The 16,675-nt window shown below is 41.9% G+C and overlaps 1 protein-coding gene across 2 annotated transcripts in view; it reads left to right on the top strand.

Moving 5' to 3' along the window:
- Positions 1–16,675, top strand: part of gfra4a (GDNF family receptor alpha 4a) — a 188,973-nt gene that overhangs the window by 21,455 nt on the left and 150,843 nt on the right. The window contains exon 1 of one of the 2 annotated variants that reach the window (XM_058616171.1): positions 13,219–14,023. The exons of the other annotated variant lie outside the window; for it this stretch is intronic. Coding sequence (XP_058472154.1) covers positions 13,966–14,023 — 58 coding nt within the window. The 5' untranslated portion in view covers positions 13,219–13,965. Of the gene's footprint in view, positions 1–13,218; positions 14,024–16,675 lie in introns of those variants that run through there. 2 annotated transcript variants of the gene reach the window in all.

Consider the following 16,675-nt stretch of genomic DNA (forward strand, 5'->3'; position numbering starts at 1 on the left):
CAAGTTTAAAGCTTTTTAAACTGTGATCACAGGTTGCAGTTATGGGTTAATGGGGAGTGTGACCGTCACAGTCTTTACAGAGAAATACTTACACAAAAGCTTAGCTCTGGCTTTAGCTTAGCGGTTTTTACCCTTGGACGGTTCATGAAGCCCATCAAAAAATTGCTCCCTGACACTACAGTAGGTTCTAACTGTGTTTATTAGGTCATGTCTACATGAAAATTAAGTTTATTCCGTTGAGATATAAACAATGGTCCCAACACAAGACGCAGTTATTAAGTATTTGTATGTCATTTTACTTCAAAATAAAAATTCTAGTTCTTTACTAACTCCAGTGTTTTAATGTAATAAAGTACAAATACATCATTACTGCACTTTAAGTACAAAATTCCCCAAATCCCTCAATTCCCAATCCCCAAACAGCATCTTGCACAAGGCCGCAACAAAGCTAGAAACGGCCCTGAAGTTAATTATGGATGCATCATATTGAACTAAAATAAGTACATATGTTTGATCTTGTAATAACGATACATAATCATAGGTTATTATTGTGTGTGTTTATCCTCTGCACATCAAGGCAAAACAAAAACTTTCCCTTTCTCTTTAACTCAATAAACAAATCACATTTTTCTAATTATACCCACGGCACATCAGTGGAAGGAAAGCGTCAGAATAGTGTTTTTCTTTTTTCTTTTTCTGTTTTAATTGCTCTTCAGGTTTGTTAACACATCAGCCTCATTCTCTGACCCATTACTCATTTGATACGTGTCACCGCGGCGAAAAGGCTCGCGATCTCTGCGTCTGCGGTAATGAAAAGAATAATTAGGTCTGTGAGGTTACTGTCGAATGAATGTCGGCATTAAACCATTTCTCATCTTGTCTTTCCTCTTCCCAGATGGCCTCATTGATTTATCCATTTCCACACCTCCTCCTCCTCCTCCTCCTCTTCCTCGCTGTGCATGTGAAATATGTCGCCGCAAAACACATCACGAAAACTGACCCAAATTACCAAGGGCGTATGGTTCTTGTAGTTTTTTCTTCCTCCTGGACACATTAAGTCTTGTCACCTGCCTCACTGCGACCGCCATACATGGTAATAATTACACCACGGGCTTGTTTTTGGAAAAAGCGCAACTCTGTGGTTATTTGGCTCCGGTTCCGAGTCTGAAATGAGAGCAGAAGCTGATGCTGGAGAAAACTGGCACGGCCACATGCGAGGCTTCTCATATTCAGCTCCGTCTCCAAATTTTCTCTCTTTCCTTTTTTTATTTTTTGCATTGTTGACAAGAGCAGAGACGAGTTGGTACAGTAAAATTAGCACAATAATAAATATGTTGCCTGCTTGAGACTGTCCAGATCTTTATCTGGTTCTGCAGCAGATTTTAAATCCTCATAGATATTAGTTCTCAACATATGCCTGAATTAGGATCTCCTTAAATTGTATATTTTTAAAAGAATGGACGTCTTCCTGTTCGTAAAATGAAGTATAGGAAATAGGATGGAGATGGCAGTTAAACCCAGGGTCCCCGCGGAGCCTTGTAATCATTGATATTCAAGGTTGTATAAAGTCTTAAAAAGTCTGCAATTTTACGAGGTGAGGCCTTTAATTTCTCCGTGCAGAGTGAACATATTGGTTTAATGTTAAATGTTCAAGTTGAGCATGTGTACGTCTCATTAATTTAACTCCTTTATCGTTTGTGATATGTGGAAAATTAAAAAAAACTAGACTGGCTATCTGTCCAGGGTGTGACCCCGCCTCTCGCCCTACATCAGACATAGAAATGACATAGAGCTTTGCGCCCATATACTTGCCATTACGGTAGCAACTCTGGACGTCCGCGGAATGACTGCCCAATCGCAGACGAGATTGGTTGAGAACGGTTGAATAAATGACTGCCAGATATGGAAAGTGAAAGTGATCTTGCAAAAAGGAGCAGAAAAACTCACTCACTGAACATTTTCTTGACAATTCTACAGCCATAAAATCTAAATGAATCCAGGCGGCCTGATTATCATGATGGAGGGGTTCATGATAAGAGGGTTAAAGGTCTCAGTGAGGGCCATTTTTGTTGTTTTTGGAACCTCCCACCTCTAAGCAGGCGGACGTGCTCTCCATTAGGCAAAGGTGATATACTTCAGGTTGATGGGATTATATAATGTTGTATAATTGTTTGTTATACTTACATTTCGGAGAACTTTGGAGAATCATTTTTTACTCGTTTCAGTAAACAAGGACACCACAGTTTCAGGTTTTTATCCAGTAGAAAATGATGCGGCGGCACATCTGTGCAGGCTGGTCATGTCTGAGAATTCCTGGTTTGAAAAACTGTCATTGGTGACATCTGTCAAATCTTACGTTCCAAGGCAAGTTCATTTTTCAACTGGAAGACGACCTCCACTGTTGTTAAAGGACGGTTTAAAAGTCTCGTTTTCAGTATTTGTTATTGTTACAGTCGTGTTCATGTTGGAGCATTTTTATCATTTCTTTTCCGTGTTTCTGTTTGTTTTTGTAGTTTGATACAAGTCTTTTAACTTACCATAAGTTACTTGTTTTAAGACGCTCTATGTAAATTAAGATAGCTGTTATTTTGTCATGAATCGTACCTAGGTTTAAACTTTTATATCTGCGATATATGTATCATTGCAGGTCGACCGATATGGATCTTTCTAGAAATAAGGGCAGCCAAATTAAATGTAACTTTTTCCAATCTACACTTTTCACTATATACACTATTTTCAATAAAAAATAATGTACATGTTGAATGTTGAACATTAAATATTCAATACATGAAACTGGTCATCAACTAGTAACTTGGCAACATTTATCAGGCTTCCTGAGGACAAAAGTGCTAAAGCTGTAATGACATAATGATCCACCAACGCTGATAACTATAAAATGTACTTAAATGCATCTAACATGTGACTTTCTACATCACAAATCAAGGACATAGCTTCAGTAGAAGCCACATTAGAAGCCAATGAAGTGAAATATTAAAAAGACAAACATGTATGAATGAAGAGGGAACTTTGAAGGTGTTAGCGTTTTTGAAATTGTCTCTATAAGCAGATCATTTAAATTAAATCCACCTCTTCCCTGTGCTGATGAAAGATATGGGTTGGGTTTTTTTTTCTTTTTTATGCAGCGACAGCGGAGCGAAAAATATTTTGATTAGGCGTATTCCATTTAGCCCGAGAGTGTCACACCTACAAAGACTGAGCAGGAACATTACACGAGACGTGCTGAGTTTCCTCCTACTCACATCTCATCGCAGCGCTCGCAAACAATGCTTCCCCTGCTTTTAGAGGCTATAAAACTCAGCCAATGTGTTGTCGCACTGTGGCTCTGGTAATATTCCCCGCAGCAGGGACGGAATTTGCAAGTGGGACAGAATCAGTGTGAAGGCCAGGGAAAGTGCCATCAGTCCAGACCTTCAGTTGTTGCTCCACAGGCTTCTATGGCGGCTATAATTCCGCCCGAGGGGGAGGAAGTGTAAAATGTTCCACAATGTTGACAATACATCACATTTACAACATAGCATACTGTAGGTTTCCAAAAGTAACTTTGTAAAAGGCTCCTATTTCGAGGAGTCCTTTCTTAAAAGGTTATCAGGAGCAATAAAAGACGTCAGGAATATGTTAGCTGTAGAACATGTGCCAGGACTGTACGTGGCACTGTAACGCTATGCTAACACCATAAACATAGAAGAAGACGTTGAGCATGCACGCTGTTTGTAGTGTCTCAGGGCTCCCAAAAAACTTAAAATTCAATACGGTCCAAAAACCCTTTGTATCGCTTGCTTCATTATGGACAGGCTGAGTTTAGCTGAGTCATGTTGTGGGCTGTTTATTTCTTCGTTATCGGAGGATCTAAAAGGTCTTAAAGGACTGTATTGGTATTGGCAGATACTCGGGTTTGTGGTATCGGTATCGGACAGTGGTATTGTAACATCCCTAGCGGATTCACCTGGACTCGTTTTCGTGTACTCACATGTACCGCGTTGACTTCAGCTAATGAAAACCCAGGATCTCAGAATTTTCTGTACCTGCCTGTATCTGGGTCAGGTTATGAGCCAGTGGGGCCCCTGGGCAAATACGGGAAAAGGGGCCCCCCCAAGACACCAAACATTTAATTTTTCTGCAGACTTCCATTCAAAATCTCCATAATTTAACTTCCACGTTTGCATCCGTGGAAGACGACGTCCAATTTTTTTATATCCGCTCTTTTTACCCATGGCCCCTATGAGATTTATGGATGGTTATCAACTGCCCAAACCTTCACGGAATGACCGTCCAATCACGGACGAGAATCACCAGCGCGTCGCACATCTGTGACGTCTGCTTCTCAGTAATGGTTAAATAAATAACTGCCAGATATGGAACGTGAAAGCCGATATCATAACCTTAATTTTCACAAGCAGTTTAAACACTTTTAAGTGACATGGTTTCAGGCAGACTCAGTTTACCTGTGTGAAAACACAGTTAAGGAGATAAAAATGTCGCTCCTGTCTTAGGCGGAAATATGTAAATACCACTAATGAATCATGTGTTCAGAAATCACTGAACTGTGAAACCGTCGCCCCGTGACGAGCGCACAGACTTCCGCACTAATGTGTTGTGATGAAACACTTAATTGATCGTTAGAAAATTCCCCGTGTTTTATTTTAAATGTAACTAATTAATCATTAGGGTGATTTAGCAAAGGTTAAAGACACACAGATTCGGCGACCGTCGCTGTCTCTGGGTGCACTTTAATGTGTCTCATATCGCTGTGTGTTTAACACACTGTCAGACACACAACACACGGTCAGACACACAAAAAACAAGTCATTCTGTGAACATCACCACGGCATCTGAGGCATCATGAAGCTGGATTTATAGTCTGCACTGTACATAGTCTGTGATTTATAGTGTAGTGCATTCAGGGATTGTAATAGCGTTCTCTCACACACACACACACACACACCTTGTCCACATAGGCACTGTGGCGGTTACTGAGAACACACTACATGAGGACTGCAGCAGCTGGGACTGGTCAGCTATGGATTTTTGTGTTTTCTGTACGAGTGTCAGAAACAGATTGATGGTGTTGATCGAAGACACACACACACACACACATATATATACTTTTCAGTTAAACAAGTTGTTGAGGCGACGTTCTTTTTGTACTCCAGAGAACAAACTTGACTTTAGTTGCTCGAAAGAATTTAAAAGGCATTTTCTGACGACTTTAACCTGAATATGGTCATAGGCAGAACAGGCAGTAGCCAGATTAAGACATGGATTATGTTTCCATGGACACCAGAGACTCACTCAGATTATGATGTCGCTCCTGTCGTATACTTTCCACGTGACAAAGTGCAAATACTCAATTACTTTAAGTAGAAAAATCATATATCTGTACTTTTACTTATATTTCTATCAACTTTTACTTTTTACTCCACTACATTTCCTCTAACTGTCTTTGTTACTCGTTACTACCAAATAAAATCAGAAGAAGAAGAGTTGGTATTATGGTCTGTATTTATGTAGAGCTTTTCTAGTCTTGATGAGCTGCTTTACACTACAGTTTTCACCCATTCACACACTGCAACATGGGGTTAAGTGTCTTTGCTCAAGGACACATGTAGACTAGCAGAGACAGGAATTGAACCCACAACCTCGCCCTATCGCTGAGCCACCATGGCTCAATCCCAACTCCTCACTCTTTTAATACTTCTAAAACTACATTTTATATCAGAAAAAAATTAGTTTTGATACTTAAGTACAGTAAATTTAATTTACTTTAAGACTTTAACTGAAGTCATATTATAAAAATAAGTGACTTAAACTTCTACCAAAGTCATTATCTGGTAACGTAGTTGTACTTTTACTCAAGTAGCTCTTCAGAAGCATCGGTTTGAACACAGTTAAAGTCCAGAATTTTTTGAATGGAGGTCTGTGAGTATAAACATCCCCCAGCTACATTTTCTGCTAAATTGCTGATTTTGACGCATGTCTTCAAACAACACAGTTTTCAGTTTCCTGTGTGAAAAGGCTGACCAACGCCAAGGTAAAAGCAGTTAATAACACAAGTCTGAAGATAGTGCACACGTAACCACTTTCACGTCCGCCCCACTGTTTCCCCCCTGTGGGTCAGTGTTGGAAAGACGCAGCAGTGGCAAAAATGAGACTTTTTGGTTTGTATCGTAGAGGAAACATGATGGAGACCGGGCCGAGCGATGTTCCACTCGTTGATTTGGATGCAGAAAAATGATCATTTGAGCCTCTGGTTGAATCATTAAATCTTATCCTGGTGGACAAGAAAAAGAATAACTCGTTTTTACCAGCAGAAGAGGAGAAGTCATGGATGTTTGTGTTTGGGAATGAAGTTAAAGTCTGCAGAGGAAAGTAGCAACTCATTATTTTCATCATCCATTAATCTGTCCAATTCTTTTCTCAATTGATTGATTAGTTGTTGATCGGAGTTTCTCAAACCTGGAAATTACGATGTTCTCAAAGGTCTTGTTTTCTCCACAAACCAACAATTTCCTTTTAACCTTAAAAGTCCAGAAAATGTCCTGTAACGTTGTGCTTTTGCCCATTTTTCCAGAATAACTCAACATCTGGCAGTTATTTACAATTTATTGCAGTTTTTTTTATTTAGATAAAACTCTGTAGTTGTACATGAACACCAGATTTTGCGTGCTACATTTGAAATTTCAACAGTATGAAACATATTTAAAATAACATTGGTTTGAGTTTTTGTCTCAATGTACCAAAAATGAAATTACCGTAATAACCACACATTTTCTTTGACGTGCAACTTCTCAACTTTCAGAAACCGATGGAATGTTTCCGATAGCACAAACTGTCGCGTAATTACGATAATGCAAAGCATGTTTGCTCAAAAGTGTCGTCTTCAATACGCTCTGTGTTAAAAGAAGCTGTAAAACCGCCGTGTTTTAATTATTGACAACACTTAATTACAATTAATAATCAAAGGAAGGAAAGAGAAGAAGAAGCCAGTATTGCAACGTTAGAGATGCCTGTCTGAAGTAGAAGAATGTTTTTGACAAAAATTGTTGACTGATTTTTGAAAAAAGCTTAAAAATAAAATGACTAAATGAAACATTTTACCATACTGCGGCTGTAATAATCAGTCAATCTTACTGAGGTGATTTAACCACGCGGTAGCTTTAGAAAGCCATTTCAAAGTTAAATACACAATAATTGGAGTATTGGCTTCCTCCAAAAGAACATAACCATAGCACAGATATAAAAATAGTCTTGTTCTTTTCAGTCAGAATCCGCAGTGGGAGGCTGTGTGCGACACCTTTTTTCTCCCCTTATATCTCTGTCTTTTTCTTTGCTCCTGTAGTCACATGTTTCTCCTGCGCTGATTTTGTTGTCCTCGGTTTTGTTTTCTATAAATGCGTGAAGCTTAAATAGAGGGAGCAGGAAATGGATAACTGCACAGCGAGCCGAGCCCCCCTTATGTCCACTCAGGGACACATATGCCGGGGTCCCAATCAGTCCATTGTTAGATTCCTCTTCAGGTTTTATTTCCATCAGTGAAGCTGCCCTGTCTCTCATACATGTTAATGGTCCGGCAGCGTTTGGTGTGGAAAGCAGAGGTGGAGACGCGGGATCAGTCTGTGGAAGGACTGTGAAACTCTTGTATAAAGTAGTAAAAGTATCTCACTTCTCACTACTTAGCAGCAGACATCGTGGCCGAGAAAGGAAGAAGGAAGTGAATGTCAATTATTGTGCTATAGTTTGACTCAGCACCTGAGTCACGAGTAGGTCATGTGTGTTAACCTTTGTAGGTCATGTGTATGAACCTTAGTAGGTCATGTGTGTTAACCTTAGTAGGTCATGTGTGTTAACCTTTGTAGGTCATGTGTGTGAACCTTAGTAGGTCATGGACAATGACTCGGCAGGTCACAAGTGACGACTCAGCAGGTCACATGTGATGACTCAGTAGGTCATGTGTGTTAACCTTAGTAGGCAATGTGTGTTAACCTTAGGAGGTCATGTCTGTTAACCTTAGTAGGTCATGGACAATGACTCGGCAGGTCACATGTGATGACTCAGGTCATGTGTGTTAACCTTAGTAGGTCATGGTCAATGACTCGACATGTCACAAGTGACGACTCAGCAGGTCACATGTGATGACTCAGTAGGTCATGTGTGTTAACCTTAGTAGGCAATGTGTGTTAACCTTAGTAGGTCATGCGTGTTAACCTTAGTAGGTCATGCGTGTTAACCTTAGTAGGTCATGGTCAATGACTCAGCAGGTCACATGTGATGACTCAGCAGATCACATGTGATGACTCAGCAGGTCATGTGTGTTAACTTTAGTAGATCATGGACAATGACTCAGCAGGTCACATGTGACGACTCAGCAGGTCATATGTGATGCCTCTGTAGGTCATGTGTGTTAACCTTAGTAGATCATGGACAATGACTCAGCAGGTCCAGTCTTGCATAAAGTACCTGAAAGTGATACTTGAGTAAAATTACAAGTATGGGACTAGAAAATGACTTTGGTTGAAGCTTTACTCACTTTTTGTTATAATATTACTTAAGTAAAAGTCTTAAAGTATATGACATTTACTGTACTTAAGTAGCAAAAAGTATGATATAAAATGTACTGACGTTATATGTGTCCTTGAACAGGACACTTAACCCCATGTTGAGGTGTATGAATGGGTGAAAACTGTCATGTAAAGCAGCTCATCAAAGATAGAAAAGCTCCATATAAATACAGACCATAATACCAACTCTTCTTCTTCTGATGTTATTTGGTAGTAACAAGTAACAAAAGACAGTAAAAGTAAAAGTTGCTAGAAATATAAATAAAGTATAGATATAAGTATTCGTAGTTCATTACGTTACATTACATCGCTGGATTCTGTCCAGGTGTTGTCGGTAAAGCTCGATTAATCTTCAGTTTCCTTCTGGAAAGAAAAAAACGTCTGTTGTGAAGATATGCATTTAGATTGTTCTGCCTTCCTGCAGCATCTGTAGCCAGTTTGCCCTTCAGCAAGGCAGCGGATGCTGGATGACCGCCAGTGTACGAATCCAATCCACCGATCTGAGTCTCCATCTGGTGCCGCCACATTTAAGAACACACACGTGTTTTCCTTTAACTTCTAGATAGATTTAGTTAAAACAAAAAAACACTAAAGGATGCTGCCACAGACACATGCTTGGCCCCGATGAAATCCTGCTGTTGTCTCCACTCACGCCTCAGCTCGGTGGAAGTGATGAATTGAAAGTTAAGAATGGAATCTGCACTGTCAGTTCAACTGCTGCAGGAGAACAGACTGTCCTGACAGAACCCGTGTCACCCCCGATACATCATTTTTACTCTCTTGTTATTTGGGAGACAATCAAAACTCGTGAAGTGAAAGGAAACCAATGCGGACTGTCAGCGGTTTCCTGCTTTTAAGTCCGTCCACCCCACACCTCCTGCCGACGAGGACCTGATGGCTTTGACTGAAATCAACTGATTTTCTCTTGTTCTCCGGTCGGCGAGATACATTTTCAGCCTTATTGCTGTAAATCACTGTGTTGATGGTGCAGTTTCCTCCAGGTACACTCTCCTGTTGTGATTTACTTGAATCAAAATGACCACAGATACGAGCAGAGCCATGTCACTTCAGCATGAAACACTTATGGCGTATTTCCACCGGCTCTACTCGTCTCGGCTCGCCACGGCACGGTTTAAGTAGCGTTATTCACTAGCATAGTACCTGGTACCAGGTACTATTTTTAGTACCTGCTCCGGCGAGGTTCCAAAAGCGAGCTGAGTAGGTACTATGCGATGATTGGTCAGACTGCCGGCCACTGACTGGCCAGAGTGCCGTCACAGGAAGAGACGTCCTGCACACAAATCCAACAGTGCCGAACTGTAGATCACTTAAAACTACTTAACAATCCTAACAACGTGGGTTAATCTCCAACAACAACTACAGGAGTCTGGTGTAAAGTCACTAGTCACTCGTGTGTGTGTGTGTGTGTGTCGCGTATAAAACGAAGTCAACGCAGTTTCACTCAGCCGTGCAGTAATGACTCCGCCCACGTTAAGTAGGTACTTGTTGTAGTGGAGATGCAACCTAATTGTGCCGTGTCGTGCCGTGCCGAGGCGAGTAGAGCCGGTGGAAATACGCCTCTAGTCACTCACTTAGTACATTTACATGCACAGATTAATCAAGCTAAGGCCGTCGTCCGACTAAGACGGGCAATCAGACAACTTGCAGAAGGTGGAAAGAGTACTGAAATATTCTGCTCAAGTAAAAGTGCCACTATTTTGATAACATTTTACTTGAGTTGAAGTAAAAAAGTAGCTTGTTTAAAATGTACTCAGAGTAATAGTTACTTAGTTACTTTTTTAGGTGCAAAGGGGACACAAACCTCACGTGAATTGCTTTTAATTAAATTTACCTGTCCTCATCATTCACCTGTCCTCATCATTCATTCACCTGTCATCATCATTCATTCACCTGTCCTCATCATTCATTCACCTGTCCTCATCATTCACCTATCCTTATCATTCATCCACCTGTCCTTATCATTCATTCACCTGTCCTTATCATTTATTCAGCTGTCCTCATCATTCACCTGTCTTTATCATTCATTCACCTGTCCTTATCATTCATTCAGCTGTCCTCATCATTCATTCACCTGTCCTCATCATTCACCTGGCCTCATCATTCATTCACCTGGCTTCATCATTCACCTGGCCTCATCATTCACCTGTCCTCATCATTCACCTGTCCTTATCATTCATTCACCTGTCCTCATCATTCACCTGTCTTTATCATTCATTCACCTGTCCTTATCATTCATTCGGCTGTCCTTATCATTCATTCACCTGTCCTTATCATTCATTCAGCTGTCCTCATCATTCACCTGTCTTTATCATTCATTCACCTGTCCTTATCATTCATTCAGCTGTCCTCATCATTCACCTGTCTTTATCATTCATTCACCTTTCCTTATCATTCATTCAGCTGTCCTCATCATTCATTCACCTGTCCTCATCATTCACCTGCCCTCATCATTCATTCACCTGTCCTCATCATTCACCTGTCCTCATCATTCATTCACCTGTCTTCATTCATTATTCACCACAGAACTCAGTCCGACTAAAGGTATACTGGTATACCGAAGTGCACGTCACATAACCCTGCGATACTCGCACATCAGGGTCCTGTAGTATCCAGCTTCACCATCTGGTGGCGGTACAGGTCTATACTCGGGCGGGAATTCAGTTTGCAGTTCCAAAAGTTGCACGTTGATGATGAGAATCTCGTCACGGGAAGTATACCAGACCGCCATCACCGGCGCCTCCTTGTGGTCCGAGCCTGAACTATCTCTGAGTCGTTAAACGTGCACTCTGAGTGAGAGATTAATTTTTGAGCGGTTTCTCTGCAGAGAGTTATTTTGCCTCCTCAAGCTTATTTTCAGAGTTTTTACAGCATCTCAGGGACACGTTTATCCCAAACACTGTTTGTGTAGAATGTAAAAACAAAAAAAGGCTGACAGTTATGGAAACGTGGGAAGGATCGTCCTCAGTTTGACAAAATAACCTCAGACACTTGCAAACTTCTGTTCAGTGTTTTGTGTGTGTGTGTGTTTTATTTTTTGGTTGAAGAGAGTGGGCAGTTAACTCCTCTCAGGATTTGCTCAAATGGAGACGGTGGAGAGGAAAAGATGCCACAGGAGGAGAGAGATTTTGCTACAGAGGATTTTGTTCTCCAAGGCCAGCAACACACTGAGCACACCCCCGTGAAATACTAATATGTGAAATGGTTCGGAACTGGACCACCTCACAGTAACTCATCTCATTTTAGCTTCAGCTGTAGAGAAAATAATAATGTATATAGATGAACACAAACGTGTTGGCTCACCCATCAGGTCCAGGTGGTTAGGAAATATCTGACATACGAGAACATCGAGAGGCTACGTGAACGTCAACATTACATGTTACGTCACGTTCATTCCGCAGCGGAACTCCTGTTCTGGTGTTTGTTTGAGGTGGAATAGTCTTTCTGGTGACACGCAGCATCACAGATAGCTTAGATTGGGTGCTGTGGTATATGTCTGCGTATACCATATCTATTCCTCTCAGGCTTCCCTTTACCAAGTGTATCAGGGAACTACGGTGGCCTTCATGTACCAAAAATGATGTCTGGCTAGTTTGTCCTTTCAGGCTGGTGGTAAATATTGAGGCGGCCTCTGTGGAACAAGGCCCTCGACTAAAGTACAAATAAAATAGTGATTTACGGCTCGATACTCAATCATTTTCCTTCTCCAATTCTGCTACAATTATCCTGATAGTAATATCAGGAATTTACTGAGCTCTGTGGAACTTCTCAGGGTTCCCACATGTCCTTGAAATCCTTGAAAGTTTGTGAAGTTTTTGAAAATCACCTTAAATAGACACATTGAATCGTTTTAGGCTCATTTTTGGTGGCTGATTTTCAATTTTATTCCCTCTTTCTGATAAAATATAACAGTAATTACAAATGGCACACATAAATACTTGTTTTAAATAATAATAATTATTTTTTTCCATAAGTTCCATCCGATTTTAAACATTTTGAGTACTTTTTGCCTCAGGTGAGTTTATATAGTTGGTGAAAATGAATTTTTGCCTATAGGTTGTGCTGAAAAAAGGATATAAATCACTCTATATTGCACATTCTTATAGCCTCTGTAAATACTGTACGTTCTCTTTTCTTCTCCTTCATGCACAGACTCACTCCCGTGTGAACACGACACAACACATTTTCTTGTGTATTATATTTATATATATAATAATAATAATAAAAAGTAGGGCATGTGTGTGAAAGGAACGACGTCAGACTCTGTCAGTGGCGTGGATCGACACGCCATCACTCTGTCCCCGAAACCCAGATGAGAATAGACGGGAATCTTTGTTGTGTGTGTTTCTTTGAAAGCAGACCAGCGTGGACATTAGACAGCAGGTCGCCTCAAAGATGCTCTCCTCATTTTCACCATGAACACACACTGAGTCACAGAAGCTGGAGGCCGTGAACCAACACAGCTGCCCTCAAATCAACCACTCTCACTCAAGTTGGCGGTGTCACTTTCTCTCTCTGTGTGTTTTTATTTTATTGTATTGTAAAATTTTGGGTGAAGGAGGACTAACCTACTTTCAGTGGATCTGGTCTGCCCTCCCTCTCTCTCCCTCTCACACACACACACACACACACAGACACTATGCACCATTTTTACGCAGGTTTATTGTTTCCATTTTATGGCAGTATGAAATAGACTATCGATTTAACTTGTCCCATTTCAACTTCTGCCAAGATTGGATTTTTTTTTTCTTCTTCCCTCTCTCTAAACGCGTCGGGGCTGGGCATCTCCAGCCAAAGGAGAGGAGAGGAGATCACACCGGCTGCGTGTGACTCCTCGCAGGTCGGAGTGCGCAAAGCAACGCGCCCCCTGTGATTCATCCGCATTTTGCAGCTGCTGTCGGCGCGCAGGTGGAGGCGCAGAGGAGACGAGGAGAGAGCCGCGCAGGACGGACTGTGGATGAAAACAGCCAGGGATTTTGTTTCAGTACGCGCAACATTTTTCTTTCCACGCCAGGAGCAAACTGTTTACCCCTTTTTTTGTTTTTTGACGCTCACGTTTGGAAGCAGCTGTGATTTTGTGCGGAGCTTTTATTTTATTTTTTTCTCTGGTGACAAAAGTTTGACTGTGCAACCATGACGCTCTGCTCCACTCCTGCTCGTTTTTCACGCACTGCTGTGGATTCCGGCTCCAGCGCGAGCGTCCAGTTCTCACTCGAGTCTTTTCGGGCTTAATTTTTCGGCGCCAGTTCCCGAGCAAACAGTGGGGCTTTTAATCCTCGCGCAGCATCACCACCACCACCATCATCATCATCATCATCACCACCAGCACCAGCACCACTGGTCTTGCGGGATTGTGCATCCATTTGAATCAATGTCGCGCTCCATTATGGACTTCCTCGGACTGTACTTCTTGCAGCTGGCGCTCATTGGTGAGTTTAACTCTGATTTCTAATCCCGCGCATATCATTTTGGGATTAAATGAATGCGCTGTCTTTTTATTCGCTTGCTTTTGATTGTTTTCTGCGGGCAAAGTTGCATAAAAACGAGGTTTGCATTTCAGTTTGCTGCGGTGTGAACGTGGACGCAGCAGAGGCGCAGGGTTTTTTTTTCTTCTCTGTGTGTTTATTGCAGTTGTGTATGTGATGTGTGACTGACAGCTGTGGCAGACATCATCATCATCATCATGTCATTTCTCAGCTGCGCGCAGTCACGCAGCCTCGTGCACCTTCATGAATGCAGGATGACAAAACTAAGGCATGTTTTTTGTTTGTGTGTGTCGCTGCTGATTTTGCAGTTGAGTTTGACTGCGAAAAAAATGCAAATGCAAACAAATATGTGTTTGTGTGCGTGCCTGCGTGCTGGCGTTCGTGCCAGCGCGCGTGCGCTTTGGTTTAGCTGTGCGCGTGGAACCAGGCGTGCTGTGTGCGCGCAATATGTGCACCTGCCTCTGCAGGTGAAATGTGTGCGTGCGTGTGGTCACTGCACATAAAAGCAGCATTTGGTGCGATTCTGCACAACACTGAGACTGATCTGATTCATGCACACACAAACTTGTGTTTATATCTTAGTGAGGACACACTATAGACAGTCGCAACTAAGTGCATTAGCCAAACCCAGCTCTAAAACCAGGTCTTAAACCTGAAAAAGCTCACTAAAGTTGTGGGGCCCAGATAAAATGTCCCCACAAAGATATTAATTCAAGCACACACTCACACATGTTTGCAGCTTTTCCACCCAGGACACTGTAACCATAACCACTTCATACATAACCCTAACCTTAATAGACTAGAATAGCCTTTATTGTCAAATTGAGGGTTCGCTTGCAGAAAAAAACATACACTGTACAAAATCTGAACAAGAAAAACAGACGACATCAATCAGTAAAGGAAGATATACAAACAACACTACAGAAAATCTAATCTATAATAGAGAACACAATCTAACCACAATTCAAATCTTAATAGCCCCAAACTTAACCAGCTGCTCAGAAATGAGGTTCTGCCTCATCTAGAACCAGGTTCTGGAGGACGACTGGTCCTGACGAGGTCGGTGTTTATGCCAGAACAGGTCACACACACACACACACACACACAATCTCTCTCTCTCTCTCTCTCTCTCGCTCTCACACACACACACACGGAGAATAGATTTGTGCAGCTAGTCTTGTGAGGACACCACATTGATGTCCATTCCTTTTCCACGGCTTTAACCAAAGCCTCATCTTCAAACTGTAACCTTATATTTCACATTTCACACCTCCCCTTGAACCTTAAACCTGGACCTGCAGCACACAGAAACATGCTTCATGTGTCTTTGCTGCTCCTGAAAGAGTCAGTGTTTGTATCAGAGAGACCAGATGTTTTTGTTCCCTCAACAATGAGGCGTTTTTACGAGCTCAGATAATGGCTGAAAATCTGTGACATTTCCTCCCAACGCGACCACGACTGCTGGGAGAGAACGTGCTGGAGATTCAGCATCTCTGAGACGAGACGTTACAACCTTCTTTAACCTGCATGTGCACGGTCTGTCTGTCCTGTCTTCTCTGACTCTTCACATCATATGTAAAAAATAGGTGATCACAGCACAGCGCTGTCACTCAAGACACGAGCCAGGTGGGTGAGTGTAAGCAGAAAGTGAGGAGGAGGAGGGAGGGAGGGAGAGGAGAGGAAGAAGGACCAGTCCCAGTCTTTTCTCTGCAGACATTCTCACCTTGTCAGAGAGACGTGTCAAAACGACACGAGAGTCTGTCACCCCGAGTCTCATGATCCCGTCCATCAGCCACCCAGAGAGGCAGAGCAGAAGGAGATGAAGGGAAGCTGAGCAGTCGTAGCCTGAAGGTCAGAGAGGAAGAGGACGGGCGGGCGGGTTTGAATCTACGGGAGGGAATATTTAAGGGCGGAGCAAATGAGTCTTAAAGAGCAGCGAGCAGCGTTGGGGAGACAAGTGCCCGAGGCTGCTCTCTCAATAATACACCCGCCGTCGTCCACACGGCGCCGGAGTTTGTGAAGCCTCTGAAATGGAGCTTTTTTGAAAACGCCGCTGGTTCTGTTTTAGTTTGAAAACACCGGGGTTGTTCTGTGAGTGGCAGAGGAAACGGTGACTCAGTGTCAGTCACGACTCTCAGTAAATTTGAATTTGAATTTTCTGCTTCAGATTTGTGTGTTTTTGCGTCTTCACGTTGACTTTTCCTCATCAGGGAAACTCTTGTTTATTGTTCTCTCAGCTGTTTGATGATTATGTGAAGTGACGTTCGTGGATGTGATGATGAACCTTGATCTTTCCATGTTTTACTGTTACTGACACTGATGTTTGTATGTAAATGCTTGTATGTCTCTATTTGTTATATTTACTTTATGGTGTGAAGTGGTGAACTGACAAGAGTGGATACTTTCTAATCTAATTTAATCTAATCTAGTCTACAGTCGGCTCCTGTCATGCCATGTCTTGTCTTTTCGAGTCTAATCTTGTTTAGTTTAGTCTAGTCCAGTCTTGATTTATCCAGGCTAATCTAATCAAAGGCAATTAGATATATAATATCATTCAATCCACTCCACTCAAGTACAGGCCAGTTCAGTCCAGTC

This window comes from Solea solea, chromosome 18 (assembly GCF_958295425.1).
Source record: "Solea solea chromosome 18, fSolSol10.1, whole genome shotgun sequence".
NCBI lineage: Eukaryota > Metazoa > Chordata > Actinopteri > Pleuronectiformes > Soleidae > Solea > Solea solea.